This window comes from Neophocaena asiaeorientalis, unplaced genomic scaffold, assembly GCF_003031525.2.
Source record: "Neophocaena asiaeorientalis asiaeorientalis breed wild unplaced genomic scaffold, Neophocaena_asiaeorientalis_V1.1 scaffold201, whole genome shotgun sequence".
NCBI lineage: Eukaryota > Metazoa > Chordata > Mammalia > Artiodactyla > Phocoenidae > Neophocaena > Neophocaena asiaeorientalis.
Window position 1 is genome coordinate 206,797 of NW_020171805.1, and position 22,182 is coordinate 228,978.

General features: G+C 39.9%; 1 protein-coding gene across 1 annotated transcript in view; it reads right to left on the reverse strand.

Moving 5' to 3' along the window:
- AGBL1 (AGBL carboxypeptidase 1) overlaps positions 1 to 22,182 on the reverse strand; it is a gene marked incomplete at its 3' end in the record, with an annotated part of 388,115 nt that overhangs the window by 113,845 nt on the left and 252,088 nt on the right. The window contains exon 18 of the mRNA XM_024749339.1: positions 20,387 to 20,567. Within this exon, the coding sequence (XP_024605107.1) occupies positions 20,387 to 20,567 (181 nt within the window). The remainder of the gene's footprint in view (positions 1 to 20,386; positions 20,568 to 22,182) is intronic.

The window sequence follows — 22,182 nt, forward strand, 5'->3', positions numbered from 1 at the left end:
TGCTATTAATCACCTTTAAATGCCCTACCCAAGGAGAATATCCATTATATTGCATGCATCATATGCTAAGTCTCTCACTGGCTAAAACCACTGAGTTAGAACACCCAATAATTCACTGTCAAGATGGCTAGATTAATAGCTAGATGTCATATTCCACTTTTTTAAAAGTCTGCCCTACATTAGATCAGATGGACTTCAATGGCCTCGATTACTCTTGAAGGGAGTCTTGCTGTCTGAATTTCCAGAATTACTACCACAAATGATGGGCTTTAATGTGCTGCAGCCTCCTTCTGGAGAGAGGCCCAGCCTAATCAGGACTTCAAACACTGTAATTCTTTGCCCTGACATTGCAAAGTTCAGCCCAAGCTTTGGACATTTTCACTTAACACTGCACTTAGAGAAAGACCTCAGCTTCTCTAGTATCAAATCTCTGGACATCATTTTAGGATAGGCCATCTCTTCCACGGATATAGTTCCTTTTAGATCAACTCAACACCACAATCAGCTTCCTAGGTACTAGTCAATATCTAGTAATCTCTATTCAACTCACTTCTTGGTCTGGTTTAATTTTTTTGTTTTTGTTTGTTGTTTGCCTAATACATGAAATATCCAAGGGAATGCCTTCTGAAGAAGTAGACTGCTCTCATCACAGAGACCTACATTATTAGGGAAAGAACACACCAGAAGATGCCTTTTTGTCCCAACCTAAGAAAGCTATACAGAGGCCCACTGGTGTGAATATATGATAACATAGAGGGACTAAAATTGTTTTTAATTCACTAGGAGTAAAAAATATATTCTCCTTTTTTTCTTTTGGTTTTCATGGGCTTAACTCTAACTATGAATTCCATGATAAACTGGTATGTATCTTAAGTATTATTTGTTATATTAATTATTTTAACACTTGTTTAGCCCTAGTAAATATTAGGCACATTGTACAACTCATTTAAATGATCTTATTAAGAAGGTACAACTATTTTGCCCATTTTACAGATGAGAAAAGTGAAGCACAGTGGATACTGTGGTGTGTCCCTCAGAGTACCCGCCTAGGACTGAAAAACTCATTTCTCAGCTGCTGTTGGCTACTGGTTCATGGTTGAGCACCTTCTCTAGGAATTGTCCTCAGGCAAAGGGATCTTCTTTGCCCAAGGTTGCACCCACTCCTCAGAGGCAGCCCACATTCAGTGATTGGTCATTAGTCAGGTACACAAAGGAAAGGCTCAGTCCACTTGCTTTAACTCAGGATATTCAAAGGCTACCCCAGCTGTAGAGTTTCCCATTCACCATCTGAGGCTTCTGTAATATCTGCATCACAATTCAACTCTACCCTAGTCCTGATCCAGCTACCCCTGTTCCCTCACAGGTGTTATTCACAAGAACACGCTACAATAAACCTCCTGTAGCAAATCTCTATCTCAGAATATGTTTCCCACATAATCCAACCTATAAAAGTTCCTTGTCCAAGATCACACAGCCAGTAAGTGGCAAACCCAAGCAATCCAGCTCCAGAATGCATGTTCTCAGCCACTATACTAATATACTTCTTCATAAGTAATAAGCTTAATTTTATGTCTGCATCTCAGTTAAAAGTCTGGAGCCACACTTCCCAAGTTGAGGGATAACTAATACTCCTCTAGGTCTTCTAGGTATATATCAACAAAACTGACCCTGTTTGAATAAATTCAGTAAATGCCATGTAATTTACCCCCTATTGGATAGTCTCCATGCATGTTAATATTCCAATAGAACTGGTAGGTTCTGCAACAAAGAAATCTTTTTACATGAAATTTGCAATATGTTTTCCAACCATAACACCCTATTTTATGAAACATCTATTAGCACCTATCTGCTAGTGTCCTTCAGACCCAGTTTGGGAAATGTTGGCCTGAAAAAAACCTTCATTTTTCTTCTAAGAAACTTCTGCTTCCCATTTTTAAACTCCCTTTGCTGTCTCATCATTTCTGGGATGCCATCTTAGGCAGGCTGAGGGAGTTCTAGCATTTTGTCCTTTTCTGTGCAAAACTCTTTGTGTTCTCTGCCTTAAGAAAGTACTTACCTTTGCTTTACATGCCTAAATGTCGTAAGATTACACATAAGGTTATTAATGAATGTCTGCATAGGTTGCAAATGCATTATCCTAGCATGAAATGGCCATTCAGTGGGAGAAATTTTAAACCTAGCCTGTAAACTCAGGTCTAAAATTGTATGGATTTAAAAACCTACTGAACCTGACTAGGCATCTTTTTTCTCTTCTATAAAGTGAGAGCAGGGCTAGATTTGTTGAAATGCAAGAGCCTTTCCAATGCTAACATTATAGGATTTCTTAACTTTCGATTTAATGTATAATGTAGTGGTAAGTAGGCAGGTTCTAGAACCACACACACACACACACACACACACACACACACACACACACACTCATACAGAAACCTAGATTCTACACCCTCTTCACTCAATTATTATCTGTGTTCTGTATGCCCTTTTGCTCCTAAAATATTAGTTTCGTCATGATTAAGTCATACTGGCAGTACTTATCACAGAGGACTGTTGTGAAGATTAAAAGAGATAATGCATGTAAAATGTTTAGCATTGTCAAGCACATGTTAAATGCTCAATGTATTTGTCATCTTCTTATCATTGATGTTGGCTGTGTTTATAGGGATGATGGTGGTAGCAGTGATGGTTGACAGAGGAGGTGGTATATATTATGTGTTTAAACTGTTCATTTTTCCTGGATTTCAACTGTGTGGATGACTAAGCCAATCAGCCAGAATAAGTTAGAAGATCACATACACACATAATGGATTAATAAATGTGATTGTTGTCGTTATGACGCTGATGTTGAAGAATGATGCTAAGAGGCATGATAAAGCTGTTATGCCGTGCCTAATCTGCCTTCCACACCCAAGAGTAACTTGAAGAAGGCTAAGGAAACCAAACAGTGACAATTACATTATAGTTAAAAGATACTAAGTGCAGCCCATACAAGGACTTAGGTTAAAGAAGAGAAGTGATTCAAATGCCAAAAGTACTTGGAAAGATGGCTATCATAAATGAGATAATAGCCATAATTAATGAAGAAAAATAACTGTTCCCCATTTCCACTCTGGGCCATACAAGAACAAAGGGACATAAATTGCTTTCAGATAAAATTAGATTGGCTACAACAAAAAAACATTTGAACTCTAAGAACTGGTCAGCACCAGCACATTTTACTAAGGGAGGCACTGTGACCTCTACTCAGAAATTCACAAATGACAGGGTAAATACCCATCTATTTGGGTGATTAAGGGGGAGATTATCTACAGTCAGAGGGAAAGATGCCATGCAATTCTTTGCAGTTCCTAAGTTTAGAAGATTATACAACTTAGGATGCAAAATGCTGCTGTTCTCAACATAGGGCTGCCAACAAGGAAATTTCTCGAGGAACTCCTTGAGCCAAATTTCCCCTTTAAAGACCCAAGGTACAAGTCAGATAGGGGCAGGTGTATTCAAAGAGCAATAACAACACTCTAATTAGACACAATCTCCTATGCGAGGCATCAACAGAGACTGGCGCTGGTAAATTAAATTTTAAAAATCCTGTTGCAATCACTCCCATGACATGCCCCCTTTCTTAAGCTCTACTCTCGGTTATTTTTTGTTTATTGTAATTACTTTAGTAATAAGATTTGTTTTCTTGTTATTATATATATATTACTGTGCAGGGTAAGAAAAAAAAATAATAGCCAAAAAGAGTTATGTTTCTTATTTATCTCCTTGGCTGTTATTGGGCCAGGGGGTGGGGTGAGGAACAGAGAGAAGCTGTACATACAAAAGAGTTTCCTGTGCAGTGAAGATGTATAGGAGCATATTTGTAAGAAGGAAGCAGGGCAATAAAGGAATAAGACTAATAATTCAAAAGGGCTAGGTGGCTCAGAGAGATAAATAACCTTTTGCAAGGAAAGAAAACCTGAAAATCAGGGCAAGGAGGGTGGATCCGCATTACCAAGGTTTATGTGCTGCCTTAGACTTTCCTGTTTATAAATTCTGGCTAGCCAGGAAGAAGGACCCAGAATCTGAAAGCATAAGCCTCCTGGCAATTCCCCAATGCCATACTTAGAGGTGCAATTCTTTCTGGTTCTTAATGGGGTGCACTTTCCTAGGAATCTAGGCTTCTGTGGGTGGTGGGCAATGAGGCTGTGATGCTGAGACTTGGTACACCAAAGAGACAGCCCCTAGGCTGGGGGAGACAGACTCCACCGACCACAGACACTGCTCATTACAGACGTCCTGAAACGCTCTTGGAGATGCACTGATGGAGGCTGAGGCTGATTATAGGCTGGCTTCTAAAAGACAAGAAGCCAGATTTTTGTCCATTCCAATGGGACAACTAAATTTATTTAAAGTGTAAGTATGGGGCTTCCCTGGTGGCGCAGTGGTTGAGTGTCTGCCTGCCGATGCAGGGGACACGGGTTTGTGCCCCAGTCCGGGAAGGATCCCACATGCCGTGGAGTGGCTGGGCCCGTGAGCCATGGCCGCTGAGCCTGCATGTCCGGAGCCTGTGCTCTGCAACAAGGAGAGGCCACAACAGTGAGAGGCCAGCTCACCGCAAAAAAAAAAAAAAGAAAAGTAAGCATGAGGAGAAAAAAAGGCATTAGCTGAATTCCTCCAGCTCTAAACTTCTCTACTGCTGTATATTTTATACAGTTTATTCAACCCTATACCCAGTCCATAATTTTTAAGTCATAATCACAAGGACAACCAAAGCTCTAACTAAAGAGGTTGTTGTCCTTGCGACTGTGATTTTAAAATTATGGCGTGCATGTAGGACTGAATAAATTGTATAAATATACATGTAATTGTATATGTATATATGATATATATATATATTTAAATATATATATATTAAAGGAGGTTTTCTCACCTTTGACCTTATCCCATCCTCTGCAGAATACCTATCTCATCTATCCCTGCCAAATCTTATCCTGGATCTCTTTGAGAAACAGAAATGGAAGCAGGAAAGAGCCTGCTTGGCTTGGCCATTGAGAAGAACTTTGCATGTCCCACCACTGAAATTCAGCAACAAAAAACAAGAAGGTTCAGATCAAAATGGTAGAGTAGGAAGATCCTGAGCTTACGTCCTCCCACAGACACATCAAAACTATAACTACATATGAGCAAATCTGTCTGGGAATGACCTGAAGACCAGCAGAACAGATTTTCTACAACTAAGGACATAAAGAAAATACCACATCAAGACAGGCAGGAGTAGCAGAGATGTCACCCAGTCAGGGCCTACCACGCCCCCATGGGATGACTCACAAATGGGACGGGTATCACAATTATGGAGATTCCCCCCTGAGAAGTGAGGGTCCAAGCCCAGTGTTGGGCTTTCCAGCCTGTGGGACGTGCACCAGGAAGACGAATGACCATAATGTCTGCCTCTGAAGATCAGGTCGGCTTACATTCAGGAAAGCCAGAGGGCTGTGGCAACCCAAGACTCCACTCCTGAAGACCTTGCGAAAACTCAGCCACTCCAAGTCCCAGTGCAGAGTCAGCAGCTTGAAAAGTGCCTGGGTCTTACAAGGAGATTCATCAACTAATTTTATAGTGTGTGAGCTGGGACCGAGTGGAACTTTCTCTGGGGAAAGATGTGCTGGTGGACGCCATTTTTTTTTTTTTTAATTTTCCTTCCACCTAGCTGGCCTGGTGCTGGTGGGCACTATCTCCGCCCCTCTCCGTCAATCTAGTTAATACCATGCACACTGCCCCAGCATTCCCCTGAGGACGCTCCACACCCAACCCACCCACCCAAGCCAGCCCCTCCAAAGTGGTTCTTTCTCTGGGAGACCAAACCTGTCCACCAGCACACCTGCAATAGTCTCAGCCAGGCCTCAGAAACAGACCTGCCAAGGAGCAGCCCTGCCCACCAGGGCACCTGCAACAGTCACAGCCGGGCCTTGCAGATAGCTAGGCTGGGGGCCTACCCCACCCACCAGTGTGCTTGCAGCCCAACCATGAGAGGACGGCACACACCACCTACACAGGAGCACCTGTGTGGTGATCACTTCTACATAAGATCACTCTTTCAAGACCAGGAAATGTAGCTGATAAACCTAATAAACAGAAACAAACACAGGGAGTTAGGCAAAGTGAAGAGACAAAGGAATACCTTCCAAATGAAAGAACAAGACAAAACCTCAGGAAAAGAACTAAACAAAAAAGAGGTAAGCAATTTACCAGATGAAGAGTTTAAAAAAATAATCATAAAGATGCTCACGAACTTGGGAGAAGAACAGATGAACTCGGCAAGAACTTCAACAAAGAGTAAGAAATAGAAAATATAAAAAAGAACAAATCAGAACTGAAGAATACAATAACTGAAACGAATAATACACTAGATGGAATCAACAGCAGATTAGAGGATGCAGAATGGGTCAGTGATCTGAAAGACAGGCTAGTGTGAATCACCCAACTGGAACAGCAAAAAGAATTTTTAAAAATGAGAATAGTTTAAGGGACCTCTGAGACAACATCAAGTGTAATAACATTCACATTATAGGGTTCTCAGAAAAAGAAACTAGAGAGAAAGAGACAGAAAGCATATTTTAAGACGGCTGATTCACCTCACTGTACAGCAGAAACTAACACAACACTGCAAAGAAACTATACCCCAATTTAAATAATTAATTTATTTATTTTATTTAATTTTAGAAAAAAGAAAAGAAAGAAATAATGGCTGAAAACCTTCCTAACCTGGAGAAGGAAACAGACATTCAAGTCCAGGAAGCACATGGAGCCCCTAACAAGATAAACCCAAAGAGACACACACCAAGACCCATTATAATTAAACTGCCAAATGTTTAAGATAAAGAATCTTAAAAGCGGCAAAAGAAAAACAGAAGACTATCAGCTGACTTTTCAGCAAAAACCTTACAGGTCAGAAGGGACTGGCACAATATATTCAAAGCGCTGAAAGGAAAAAACTTACAACCAAGAATACTCTACCCCAGCAAACTTATCATTCAGAATTGGAGGAGCGATAAAGAGTTTCCCAGACAAGCAAAAGCTAAGAGTTCATGGCCATGAAACTGGTCTTATAAGAAATGTTAATGGGACTTCTTTAAATGAAAAGAAAAGGCCATAACTAGAAAAAAGAAAATTATGAAAGAAAAAAAATCTCACTGATAAAGGAAAACATACAGTAAAGGTAGCTGATCAGCCACCTATAGAGCTAATATGAAAGTTATTGTAAAAGACAAAAGTAGTAAAATCATCTATATATAAAACAGTCAAGTAATACTCAAAATAAAAAGATATAAAATATGACATCAAAAACATAAAATATTGTGGGGGGCCAGTAAAAACTGTATTGCCTCATGGTAACCACAAACCAAAAATCTACATACTTATATGTGGAATCTAAAAAACAAAGGAAACAAACAAAATAAAACAAAACAGACTCATAGATACAGAGAATAAACTGGTCATTGCCAGAGAAGGGGGGGTTGAACGGTTGAGCAAAATAGATGAAAGGGATTAAGAGGTACAAACTTTCAATTATAAAATAAATAAGTGACAGGGATGCACTGTACAGCAAAGGGAATATAATCAATAACATTGTAATAACTTTGTAAGATGACAGATGGTTACTACACCTATCATGGGGATCAATTAGTATATAAATGTCAAATCGCTATGTTGCACACCTGCAACTAGTGTAGTACTGTATGTCAACTATACCTCAATTAAAAAGTTAAAAATAAGAAATATTCCTTCCTCCAGTTAAAATAAAAAAGAAAGAACACTACCAGAGGAACCCTTACTTTTATAATTCCATACAGTGTTTAACAGTTTCAAAGTACTATGGCATTCGACCATGATAATAATTAGGTGAGGTGCAGTGGTTAGGGTTTACTAGCCCCTTAATACTTTGAAGAAACAGGAGTGGAGAGGTTAAGCAACTTGTCCAAAGCCACATGGATGGAAAGAACACAACTCTGACCTAAACCAGAGTCTTCTGATCGCCTGATGGGAATTCCTTGTACTACACCACAATCACAGTCATCCCAGATGGGAAAAGAAGAGCGAGCCAGGGGGAAGGCAGAAAAAGTACAAATAGTTTCCTTTGAGCAAAGCAATGAGATCTTCTTATAGCTCTGATAATAAGGGGACAGGCTCTCCCTCTTCCTTCATAAAAGCAGAGTCTCCCCAAGAGTAAATGGCGAAAGAAAAAGCACCCTCAGTATTGGCAGGAGCTGTCAGGTCTGTGCTTCCTATTTTCCAGTTATAAACTTTCATGAATTTTAGGGAGCCATGTGACATACATCATTAAATACATGGTAGATGTGATGGGAATTGTGAAATAACATATCTATATTATACTCAAGGGTTTGCTTTGTAAAGGCTTCTAAGTGCATGTTGAAAGAAGGTGTTAAGAGTGGGGACACGAAAAAGAGAGATGTCTAAAGGGGAAATCAAGAAAGAAGAATAGATGCCCATCTGTCTCCCTCCTTGCCTGCATCCCTGCCCCCATTTCTTCCTCCTATAGGGGAAGGAACAGAGAAAAACTGGAGTGCAGACAGATATCAAAAGTTGCCCAGCCAATGAGGGAGAAAAGCATTTAACAAAACAAATGCATTTCCCCAAGAGCCTCAGCTCCAACTTGATCAATGATTCTGCAACACTGAATCATTTTTAATTTAATGCTTCTGGGAAGAAAGGGGGGAACCCATCAACTACAGGCACAGTTGGCAAGAGCTGGGTATTAGCATTTGGTAGCATTTATTATCGCTGTTTATGATGGCATAAATTAGGTTTATGCTGATATAATTAATGACCCTAAATTTAGGAATAATAAATGGTGATATTTATTCAGCACTGCAATGTCTGAAGAAGGCAAATGTAGTAGTCAAGCTCCTGACTCCCTCTCGGTGCGCAGGCTGTGGTAGGAATGGGTGTGAGCAAGGAAGCCCTTGGAAACATGCTCCCAGAACTCTCCACCCAGCACTGTGCATCATTTAACACTATGCAAATGACTTAGCAGCAGGACCTTAACAGTTCCCAGAGCAAATAATTTTCATTTTGACCTCTAAGAACAAGCTCATCAGCAAGATTGAGTCACATTTCCCTCTAGAACCAAGACCCTCAAACGTTCCCTTAGCTCACACTCTTCCTATGGGGTATGCACAGAGGTTTGGACAGTTGTACCAAATGCTACACTCTTCATGGATCTCTTTACCTCCTTCCATCTCTTAGAAGGAACATCATTGTTGTCCTGCAAAATCTCTACAGACCATGATTTGAGAATTACTGGCAGATATTTACAAGGAAAGTATTTAAAGCAGAAAACAGTTACGTTTGCATCTTTTAAAACAATTTCAAGTGCATGTTTGTCTTTCATTTTGTAGTTATCTTCAAAACCTGTGAGGTTAAAATATTCCTGTAAATGTTGCCTTTTTGTGCCTAAGAGAGTATCTTAGCATTCAAAACGGACTAATACTTCCATTATTCCTTTTTTTCAGTGAGGGCAGGAGGTAAATGGAGAAAATTACAGTTCTTCCAATCGAATAACCCCTTCTAGATCAGAATAACCCCATTTTCAAATATAAGGAAAGGAAAGCAAAGAGAAAGAGATTAAATACCCCTTGCCTACCTCTTCCCAGAGCCCCTTAACACAGAGACCCACAAACAGGGTAGAACCAGACCCAGAATGACATTTCCATCCAAATAGCCAACCTTTGCTCCATGTCCAAAAAATTAAAATTTTCCTAAAAACAAATAAAGCACAAATATCCATCCACTGATAACTCTGTTCCAAAGAGTACGAAATAGCAAAACAATCTAAATTTCAGAAGTCCGTGATTGCAAGTTTAAGTTCCTTTTTCAGCTCCCAGGCAGAGCAGCTGGGTTCTATATTGAAGGACAGATGACTGTTGTAGGCTAAGCTTTCACTGCTAAGAAATATGACCTTTGGCCAGCAAACATTCCATAGAGAGATTCCACAGCAGGACCATTGGATTGCCTGGCCTCACTGAAAGGAAAATTTGGAGCTGAAACTTTGGAATGAGAGTTCAAAGGGGAGTTATCATCCTCATGTTGTATCATGTCATGTCATGTCATCATGACCATCAGCACCATTTCTACAGACATCGTGGACTCAATCATTCATCTTCCCAAAGGCCACAGAGAATGTAGGACTTTCTCCTTATAGGCTCTTCAGCCTGTGACATTTTGGCCTTTGTACAGGAGGGCACAGTGCCTTGCTGAGTGAGACAGAGAAAGAGAAAGAGACCCATGGGGAGGCTGACCATCTGACAGCCAATATCCCTCTGCCTTTGCTGGTCTCCCCTGATTCTTCCTGCTTCTCCTTCTCCCCACTAGGAAGGAATGTGCTCTGCTGTTCTTGCTTTTCAGGACGTACTGCAGAACTCATCCACAGGCATACAGAAATTCTATGCTTCAGAAGCCAAACATGGATGGTGAGTCCATAGAAAAGCCAATCACTTCCCTATGTGATCCAGCAGGAGACCTAAGGGCACAAATCTTCCCAGCTTGGAAGATACTTATTAAACCTTAGCCTGTTGGAGACTACCCAGACATAAAATCCCACTCCCTGATATGTCCTCTGTCATTCTTTCAAGACAGTGGCTAAAAGGAGGAGAAGGACATGGAGAAGGTTAAGTATCATGCCCACAGGTTCAACAAAAATCATACCTCAAATGGATAGGATACAAATTTTCCCTTCCAAGCAAACCTGTAGTAAAACATTGTGTCGATGGTACACCAATACTTAAGTGCTAATATTTAACTGAAGATGTATCCAAAAGCTCATTTCTGATGGAGGTAACTCAAGGCCCCTTAGAGCCCTTGTTCTGGTCTGGGATGATATACCTGGAGGGTCACACATTAAAAAGAATTTAGAAAAGGTCAGGCACCCTGAGTTAGACTCAACAAATATGTGTTAGGCACCTACCACTTCCCAAGTTCTACGCTAACAACATTCAAAAGGAGAGTCACCAGATGACTATCCGGAAGCTTTGACATAAGTGGGGCTGCACAGCCAAGTGGAAAGAACACGAGCTTTGCAACCTGAGTTTAATTCCTGACTCAGCTGTGTGGCTGACCTTGCATATGTCACCCAGTCTTTTGTCTCAGATTTTTTTTTTTCATTTGCAAAATCGGAGTAAAATATTTACTTTTTTCATAAGTATAAAAAATTTAAAATCATATTTTTATCCTATTACATTCACAAGGAATAAAAAGAGTGATAATGTGCAGTGTTAACAAGGTATGGGGACCGGGCCCTTTCATCCGTCAGTGGTAGGAATATACATCTGTGTATCTTCTATAGAGAGTAGTCTGGCAATAACATACATCAAATAAAAAATATGCGTAACATTTGACTCAACAGACTACTTTTAAGAATTTATCTTAAGGAAATGACTGGAGAAATTTGCCCAGAGACTAACAAGACTCTTCACCTGTCTGTTGTTTATAATGGAGAATTGTTTAAATCAATTATGGCCCATCAAGACCATGAGATTGCTCTTTTCAAAACTATAAATGCCATTTGTATTCTTTGCTGTAGGAAGAAGCTGTCTGTCTATAAACTATACTACAAAATACATTACCTTATGAAAGTTAACATGGGTATGAATATAGAAATATATTTAAGGAAATAGCTGATATACCTGAAGCGGTCAATTTATAAACAAATGGCTGATGGACCTTCTTCAGCTTGCTAACAGTGTTTCTCTCTGGGCAGCCTGACCCAGGGAGGGCCTCCAGGTTACAAAATTCTGCAGGCAAAATGTAATTATCATGGATGATAATGTGAACAATGCCCCTTGGATTAACGTAATGTATTAGCCCCAAATTTGGGTGCTTTTTAATTTCTTCTTTAAGCTTTTTCTCTACACTAGGATTTTCTACAAAAACGATGTCTCATTTTTTTCCCCCATTGGAAACAATAAAACCATTTTAGTTTTTGAAAACAAAGAAGTCACATATAAACAATAATAAGCCTGATGCAAGTGCATGTTGGACACTCGGTAAACCAACGCTTTGTGCTTGTTTCTCACCAACTGTCTCTGAGCTCTCAGCCCACAATTCTATCCTCCGCTCTGTCACACCGCAGCTAAAACTCTACAGATCGCAACGCTCAGACTCCCTTGCCAGTCGGCTTCCTGCTAAGTTCTGCCAACGAAGAGGCACTAGAGGGAGATAGGAAGTCAGGAAGAGGAAGAAAAGGATACCCTTTATGTTTCCCAGTTCCAGTTAATGAGACTAGGGCAGCAGCAGGGGACTGGCTGAACTCCTGCATCTTAAGACGCACAGCACTAGCATCACTGCATCTTCTCACAGGTACCAGCAGCAGGCGGGATGCATCCCCTTGCCATCTGGATACTTTCATTCCTTCACCCTTTCAACTGCGCCCTTTGGTCCACTGAAGCCCTTGCCAAGTCAGATTCCCTTCTCAGAGTTCCACACACCAGCATCATGGAGCCTTTCCAACCCTGGGTTCTGGTAACTCCACCTCTTCCCTTTGCTTCCCCATGCTTGTAGGCAGTGCCCGCCTCTGCAAATGTTAAATCTCCTGGTTTCTTCTGCATCCCCCCTTTTTTTAAAGAATTTTTAAATTTTTATTTATTTATTTATTTATGGCTGTGTTGGGTCTTCGTTTCTGTGGGAGGGCTTTCTCTAGTTGCGGCAAGCAGGGGCCACTCTTCATCACGGTGCGCAGGCCTCTCACTGTTGCGGCCTCTCTTGTTGCAGAGCGCAGGCTCAGTGGTTGTGGCTCACAGGCCTAGCTGCTCCGCAGCATGTGGGATCTTCCCAGACCAGGGCTCGAACCCGTGTCCCCTGCATCGGCAGGTGGACTCTCAACCACTGTGCCACCAGGGAAGCCCCTGCATCCCCTTTTTGAACTTTCAGACTTCTACCACCAGTGTGAATCAAATCTCTTCTTCTTTAACACCTATTATCTTGACTGTATCATGTATCATTTTTATAATTAGAAGACAATGAAGTTATTTTATTTTTTAAATGTCCCAATTATACGGAGCACGACTCTTAAAACATATTAGCCATTGTACTTATTATTCACTGTTCCCGTAGGAATCTCTCCAACTATGACTGCTACTGATCCTCTGCACCAATCTGAGGCATAGACATTTTATTTCAACCTCAATAACACAGCTGAAACAAGACGAAAAGGCTTATTAACACTTTACTAAGAATACATGATATAACAGATGATAACTACTCACAGAAAATTTAAAACTGATTATTGGTATAGCTGTTCTCATTCTCAAGCAGCCATGTGAGGGATTGCTTCTTCCAGCCTCTTCCACATAACAGATGCCATGTTTCCTCAGTGACCTAGGGGGACCCTCTGGTTAGACCAGTTTCTTCACTTTCGAGCTCCAGAGAATTATCTCTTCCCCCCTAAAGGTCCATCTGTCGGGCATCTTTTCTTGTTCCAGGATCTACTCCTTTCCAGGAAGATTGACAATGGGAATAACAAATTCATTCAATGACTACACTGCTCTCTACCCACAGGGAAGTCTTCAAGGCCGGTAGCAAATGTATCATAGTATGAAGGGCAAGAATGCTTACTGCCATGATCTAAAGATCTAGCATCAAAAACCCCTGAGTTGCTTGTATGATTGTAGGTAGGTGAGGAGGCAGCCCAAGAAACAACTAATGTTGAATTTCTCACCAGTCTGTTGTTTAGGAGCTCAGAGAGTATCTTCCATTCTTTCTTGAGCATAATTTTAAAAAATTATATACTTACTACAGTCCATTTTTTTTCAAATGTAACTGATCTGAGAAATCCGAAAAGTCTGAGAATCACTGCTACATGTTTTTATATTGAAGAGATTTGAAATACATTAAAAGTTAGAGCTGAGGTCACGTAAGAGGGAAGCCCTGAACATATCAAAAAAGGAGGAAAGAGGCATAGCCCAGCCCAAAGGTGAAGTGAACCCAATGGGGATAATCATAAGCATTTTGTGATCCTGAATAGTTACTTGAGTGAAAACGTACAATAGAATGGGCAGTGGAATGGCAGCCCTGTGGCCAAACTGTTCAAAGTCAGCTGGGTGCTGTTTACAGCCAAAAGTTGGCATCAACAGGAAGTATGTCTTCTCCAGAGGAGAAAGCTGGCAGGACACAGTAGAGTGTTGAGGTCCAAGCCATGCTGGGAATTCAAATTCCATGAAGGAAAACTGAGGATGAACTAATTCATTCATCCTGGGCCAAGATTGCGGAAAGCAGGGGAGGCTATGCCTTCTTTCATCCCAGTCACACTGGATGTGAAGATCAAGGTCAACAAGACTAATTTCAGAGACCATCTGCTGATGGGGCTGAGGCTTTACTTGCATCTCCATCCAAGTTTGGGAAGAGCTGATAGATTAAAATCAACATGGGCTCTGGAGGTAGACATGGGTATGTGTGTGCCAGAGTGTGTGTGTGTGTGTGTGTGTGTGTGTGTGTCTCTTTGCTTGAGTGTTTTAATTACCTAGACAATTTTTCATGCCATTTCTGCCTGGAACTAGGCTATGTGATAACTCATTTTATCTCTTTAGTCTCAATTTCCTTATCATTTGAAGGACTGGGGCTAAATAATATACAATAACCTGCTCAGCTAGAACATTTTAAGATTCTTTTATTCTAATTCCCTTAAATCTCTATAGAAAAGGAATGTAGAATAGACAGAAGTTTTAGTTCTGGCTCTGTAATATGAGCTATTTCAACTGCACTGAAGACTTCACCCCTGTATACTCAAGTTTCTGCACCTGAAAATTATACGGAAGATCTACCTCGGTTGGGCCACAGTTACTATTAGATAAGAAAATATATGTAAAAGAGCAAGGTTCTTTTTTGGCTTATAAAAAGTACTAAATATTTTTTTATAAAGTCTGTGAGTACTCTTATTGTAGTAAAATAAAGGCTTCACAATCCACAGAGTAAAAGACTATCGATAGTAAATTTAAATGGTCCCAGATAGTTAAAACTGTCAAGATTTTTATCTGATTTTTATAGTTTCATGTGTTTCCACTAGAGCATTCAGCCTAGTACTTCTTAATACCTTGGTGTGTTTACTTATAGCACGTCTTTTGCTCTTTATGGTTGTTTACATCTCTTCCACAATGGCCTTGGAAGAAAGTAATCAAGTTTGCAGCGTTGTATATATACTAAGAATAAATATACTCTGACTCTCCTGGGAATAAAATGTTGGCCTGGGTGTTGATTTTATAAAAATTATTTGTCACTACCCTCCACCCAGCAAGCAAAGTCCAAAAATTGGGAATCATGCTAGATTTCTTCCTCTCCTTCACTTACTTCTCATGTTGACCTTTTAAGTCATCACCTGTCTTCTCCCCACTCCCCACTCTAATCAAGCCGCCATTATCACTTCTGCTCTAACCCAACTGGTTGTCTCCTTGTTCTTTTATCCCATGTTGGAAAGAATTATAAGAAACAAGGGATCACTGCATCAGTCCTCCTGGGTTACTTTGAACTCAGCCCAGTTCAATACAAACTACCAGGCCAACAAGATGGTAAATTGTTTCTTTTGGAAACCATCTTTGTATTTTGTTTTCCTGTTACAGACATATGTTGCTAAGAGATCTTTGGCTTGACAAGACCCACTATATCTTTGCTAGAACATCCTGGCTTTGTCTCCCTGACCACTGCTATCAAAACCTCCCAGCCATCCTCAGAGGCTCATTAACATCACCACACAAGGAAACTACTCCACCTTTACACAGTTTTGCAAACTTCACAGGGGTCCATGATTTTTTTTTTTTGAGGCTGGTAGAATCTTTTTTATTTAAAAGCTGAGTCTTCTAATACAGTGATTTCCTGAAGTTTCAAATAACTTGCAAAGTATGAAACCTGAATTCCTTTGTAAGGTCTTCTGTGATACCTTTAACTTTCAGTCATAGCATTTAAATGAAGGCAGCTATGATTTTAAAATATAGTACATAATGATAGGTACACAGAAATATTATGCATTTTTTTCATAAGTACTTTTGCATGATACTAGCAGGGAGAGAAAGAAAAGCATCTTGTGGTAGGTTAAGTGGCAAGTTCAGGTTCAGGCTCTCTAATCTTTAGGCAAAAAGCTTGCCTCTTTGCTGGTCAGACCACACACAGGGCAGTTCTGTTAATGTTTAGAAGCCTATGAATAGGAATGTGTCCAAAGAAAATCAATGACAATCAGAAACAATACCACATAAGCAATGTTTAGCTGAACCACATCAAACTTGGAGAGGGCTTCACCTGAGGAAGTTAAGGCATGTAAAACGGAGATTAGATCTTATCCTTGTTTCTACACATTTTAGGCAAAATGTGTAAAATTCACAAGGCAAAGATCAAAACAAAGAAAAACAAATCCACCTAATTATACACTATGGAATGGGTATGTCCTGAAACGGAATGTCAACGAAGCATTTAAGTGGAAGTTAGATAAACCATATGTTAGGTGTGTTCTAAGGGTTCGTGAGCTGAAACTTTATTTTTTATTTTTTATTTTTTTTGCGGTACACGGGCCTCTCACTGCTGTGACCTCTCCTGTTGTGGAGCACAGGCTCCGGATGCGCAGGCTCAGAGGCCATGGCTCACGGACCCAGCCGTCCTGTGGCATGTGGGATCTTCCCGGACCCAGGCACGAACCCGTGTCCCCTGCATCAGCAGGCAGACTCTTAACCACTGCGTCACCAGGGAAGCCCTGAGCTGAAACTTTTAAGCCCATTTATTGTAAGATGTTATGATTCCATGGCAGTCTCAAGTCTTTTGGTAATGATGAGCAACAACCTGGGGATTTTTTTTTCAGTAGAATAATGCTATGATTTCCAAATCCCTTTCAGCCAAAATTGTATGGGTGATCCAAGTAACCTACGAAGTGCCTTGAGTTCCATGATGAAAGATGCTATATAAATAAAAAGGGTAATTTAGTCATAATAAATAACGGTAATGACGATGGATGATGGATGGATGGTGTCACAGAGAAGCTGGCCTGCCATTAGGGAGCCCAAAGCAACCAGCTGTGAGCTGGAAATAATGTGTGCCCAGGCCAGGAGGATATTCAGTGACTGAGACCATGTTAACCTTTCAACCAAAGATCTGGATCAAACCTCTGATTCAGAGGTGTGAGCATTTGAAATGGAAAAAACTACAGTATTTATTCCAGAGCTTGAATGTTACTTTGGACTTATAAGACCTCTACCAACACAGGTCAACAGGGAGCTTCCTCTTCCAACAGAAGAGAAAATTGAGTAGGTCAGAGGAAGAGCCAGAATTCCAGACTAGAGTTATGACTCTGAACCCCATGCTCTTTCCATCCTCTACCAGACCCCAGACAATTCAATGGAACATGTAACTTCAGAGAAGAGCCAACTTGGATGAGAAAATGTTGAAAAGAGGTCATGTCTCTCAAGATGGCTTGCAGAGCTGTTTTCTATCCATTTAGGCTCAGCAAGCCTGCTAGTAAAACTCTTAGCCCCTCAAGCAGGGAGGAGCCATGCACTGAGGCCCTGGAGCTGATCTCCAGAGTTAAAGGAACACGTGGTAGGAGCCAGCTGAGTTCTGTTGGACCAGGAAAGGATACTGCTTTAGGGCTTTGTCCAGCTTGAGATCTAGGAAGCCTGATTGCTGCCACAGGCCTGACTGATGCCACCTGCTGAAGGACTTGGCCTTTGGACTCCCAAGCCTCACACGTGCTTGAAGACCAACCAGTCACCATATGCAAAGAGGAAGGACCCTCCTCTCTGCCCACCAAAAACTACCATCAAAAAAAAAAAGAAATCTGGAAGCTACAAATCTAGGAATCTTGTTAGAACACATGGATGCTTTCCTTACCTACTTATCTTTCCTTTTTCTTGTTTTTTTTTGGTGGTATCTATTGAAATTTTAGTTTCACAGCCTTTAGCTTTAAGTTGCTTGCATTTTGGCATAATTTAACATACTTTATCATTTGGAATTTATTCTTATCCTCTTTTTCTAGTTTATCATCTTTAAATTTTTAACCTTTTTAACTTAACAATATTCTTTTTGTGCTTTTCCTTTGAAGCTAGTCTATTCTCAGTCTTTTAACATTTATTTTGGGTTTTTATTTCCTGAAAGAAATTATTATTTTATATTTCTTAAACATTTTCTTATTAATTTTAAGTCACTGTAATTTTATCTCTGAAATTTTTGTTTTCTTTTTTAATTTCTTTATAACTCTCATTTTACCTCTTCTGTTTCACCTTTTCAATATTGCTCTATTTTCCCAGTTTTTAAACATATGCTTTTGCCTCTTTAAAACTGATACTTGAAATTATAACTTCTGCATTTTTATTTTTAGCTTTTGAAATTATTTTTCCTTTCAATTTTTCTGTTTACCTTGTATTCTGTTTATTTCCATAGGATACCAATGTCTAATCCTATAGTAAAAAAGATTCATTTGTTACCATAGGAAGGGGCTTTAAGTCTTCTTCCATAGTTTGAGGCAGGTATGTATGAATGTTAATCCTGTCACCCCAACCCACTGACTCAGTGATCTTGGGAACCTGCTCTTCTATCTGGGCCTCAGCTCACAACTCTGCAAATGCTGACCCCTTATGACACTGGAATTCACCTTTCCTATTATACATTCTGAAAGGCATGGAGGAGCTAGGCCAGGAGAAACACCACCCCAATCTTCCCTCTTGCAGCCAACCATTTTTCAGTCCTTTCACTTTTAGCCATTCCACAGCCATTTCAGCCAGTCCATTTAGATAAAGTGACACTTTTATTACAGCTGTATCCAGAATCCAGTAAAATACAACTGAGAATAAAGATTTATCTGCAGGAAATAGAAGCAAATCAAAGCATTGGTCTTTTTTTGTTTGTTTGTTCATTTTGTTTTGTTTTATTATTTCTTTTAATCTTTTTTTTTATACAGCAGATTCTTATCAGTTATCTATTTTATACATATTAGTGTATATCTGTCAATCCCAATCTCCCAATCCATCCCACCACCCTCCCCCACTGCTTTCTCCCATTGGTGTCTATACATTTGTTCTCTACATCTGTGTCTCTATTTCTGCCTTGCAAACCAGTTCATCTGTACCATTTCTCTAGATTCCACATATATGCATTAATATACGATATTTGTTTTTCTCTTTCTGACTTACTTCACTCTGTATGACAGTCTCTAGGTCCATCCACGTCTCTACAAATGACCCAGTTTCGTTCCTTTTTATGGCTGAGTAATATTCCATTGTATATATGTGCCACATCTTCTTTACCCATTCGTCTGTCGATGGGCATTTAGGTTGTTTCCATGACCTGGCTATTGTAAATAGTGATGCATTGAACATTGAGGTTCATATGTCATTTTGAATTATGGTTTTCTCGGGGTATATGCCCAGTAGTGGGATTGTGGGGTCATATGGTAATTCTATTTTTAGTTTTTTAAGGAACATCCATACTGTTTTCCGTAGTGGCTGTATCAATTTACATTCCCACCAACAGTGCAAGAGGGTTTCCTTTTCTCCACACCCTCTCCAGCATTTGCTGTTTGTAGATTTTCTGATGAGGCCCATTCTAACCGGTGTGAGGTGATACCTCATTGTAGTTTTGATTTGCATTTCTCTAATAATTAGTGATGTTGAGCAGCTTTTCAAGTGCTTCTTGGCCATCTGTATGTCTTCTTTGGAGAAATGTCTATTTAGTTCTTCTGCCCATTTTTGTATTGGGTTGTTTGTTTTTTTGATACTGAGCTGCTTGTAAATTTTGGAGATTGATCCTTTGTGAGTTGCTTCATTTGCAAATATTTTCTCCCATTTTGAGGGTTGTCTTTTCATCTTGTTTATGTTTTCTTTTGCTGTGCAAAAGCTTTTAAGTTTCATTAGGTCCCATTTGTTTATTTTTGTTTTTATTTCCATTACTCTAGGAGGTGGGTCGAAAAAGATTGTTCCTATGTTTTCCCCTAAGAGTTTTATAGCGTCTGGTCTTACATTTAGGTCTTTAATCCATTTTGAGTTTATTTTTGTGAAGCATTGGTCTTAACTTCAAGAAAATCACAATTTGGGCCCTGACTTTGTCACTAACCAAGTAACTGAGGGAGTCATTTGATTATTGTGGACACCAATTCCCTCCTTTTTAAAAGGAGTGTTAGATGAGATTATTTCTATGGATTCCTCTGTTATTAATTGCCAATGAGTCTATACCTTTCTATTCAAAGGAACTATGAGATTGACATTAATGTATATGGAGATTACCCTGTTATTTGTACCAGGTAACAGAACCCAAGAGAAGTTATTCCTGCCAGAGTACCAAGACCTCTCCAGTCAAGCCCATTGAGCAAAACAACAATATGTTACCATGGTAACATAAATGTGGACTAGGTTGAGCCAGGTGCCTGACATACTTGCCATTGATGACACCATCTGGGTTGAGCATGGGGATGATCTTGAAAATGAAGTTTTCCCTCAAGAGCCTAGCCACAGGGTCACTGCTGACCAGGAACTCTAAGGTCCCCTTCATCACCCAGCTGGCATTGCTCTCTCCTGGGTGAACTCGAGCAGTAATCACCTGGTATGGGCGCTGCCCTGCAGAAAAAGAGACACAAGAAAATTAACGTAAGTACACTTTTCATTTCCACCCAGATAATCTCCAGGAAGCCAGTATTACACGTGACTGGCATGAAGCCTGAAACAGGCTGACTGTTTCTAATACACATCTAATGTACATGTATCCATTTTCCATCTGCCTCTATGGTCTGCAAGACTCAAGAGAGTATAAAGTTAAAGCTCAAGGCTGTTATCCAAAGCATAAGTACTTAGTGGCATCAAAAGCAACCAAGAATCAGATTTTGGCAAGACCACCAAAGAAATAATTTACTCTTCAGAGTCCAACAGCATGATGCTGGGTGTCCCAGATCTGAGATTGAATCTTATCTTCATCATTTACCAGTTGTAAGACCTCAGCCAAATGACTTAATTTCTCCAACGCTGCCTTCTCATCTGTAAAATGAGGACAATAATACTGACCTCCTGCAGCTGTTATAAAAACTAAAGGATGTGATTATAAAGAATTTGGCATATTGCTTGCTGTTCAGTGTGTACCTGTGAGCTCTCTCCCTTCTCAATTATAAAGTCTGTGGTTAGGATGGTGCCTCACATTCCCCAGTAGAAATAGGAGTCAAGTACAGAAACTGAATTGGGAAATTTATGACTGACTTTATGACACTGAAGCCAATCCTGGAGAGATTTCACAAAAGAGGGAAGCACCTGGAAGCTTAATCTTGGAGTTGCAATACTTCCTTCACTTTGCAGAAGAAATCAGGAACACACTCTCTGCCAATCACAGGGAGTGTACTGACATGAATAGATCTTATGAAGAATGCACTGATGAAAGACAGACTTATCCTTTCTTTGCTGACAGAAGACACATGGAGTATCGTAGTGTTGAAACGTATTCTTAGACCACATCTGGGTTCAGGTGGTAAATGTCTTTTGATTGATTGGTGATGTCTGTCCCCATACACTTGAGGAAGAAGTGGGGAACATGTGGTATCATACAAGCAATTCACCGTGTCTGCTCTAACCCCTTGTTTAATTTTGTGTGGGTTTTTTGACTCTTCCTTCTGTATCCTCACCCAATTCTTTATTACTCCTAAACCCATTCTAATGATGAGAACTAAATATTTGCCAAGTATAAATACCTTAGCCACTAAACAGACTAAAAGTTAAACCAGTCATTTTCTTCCTGATCATTCAACCATGAGTTAAATATGGCTTTTCTTCCCTTAAGCAGTAATCTTTTTGAGGGAATAAACTGTGTCTCAAATTCTGTACAAAGAAAGACAAAACTGAGTAACTCTCAATTACAGCTAAATAACAAGTAATGGAAGATACAGAGAAATAAACTATTAATTCCCTAATTATATTACTATTATCATCAATTAAAACAAACAAAAAACCCTCTGTCAACAGCCAATGAGATGCAGGTTTAAGGGGCATATATTGGTGCATTTTTACTGACTATGGTAAGAGCATGTTATTTCTCTTTGTAGATCCTTTATATATTGTGGATAATATTCAGTTATGTTTTTGCTTAAGCAGGTATTTTGAACACATTCCAGAAACTGCAGGAGGCATTCGGTAGAAAAAGTTGAATATATTATAGTTCTTGTTCTGTAAGAGGCCAAAGCATTTGTCGGTA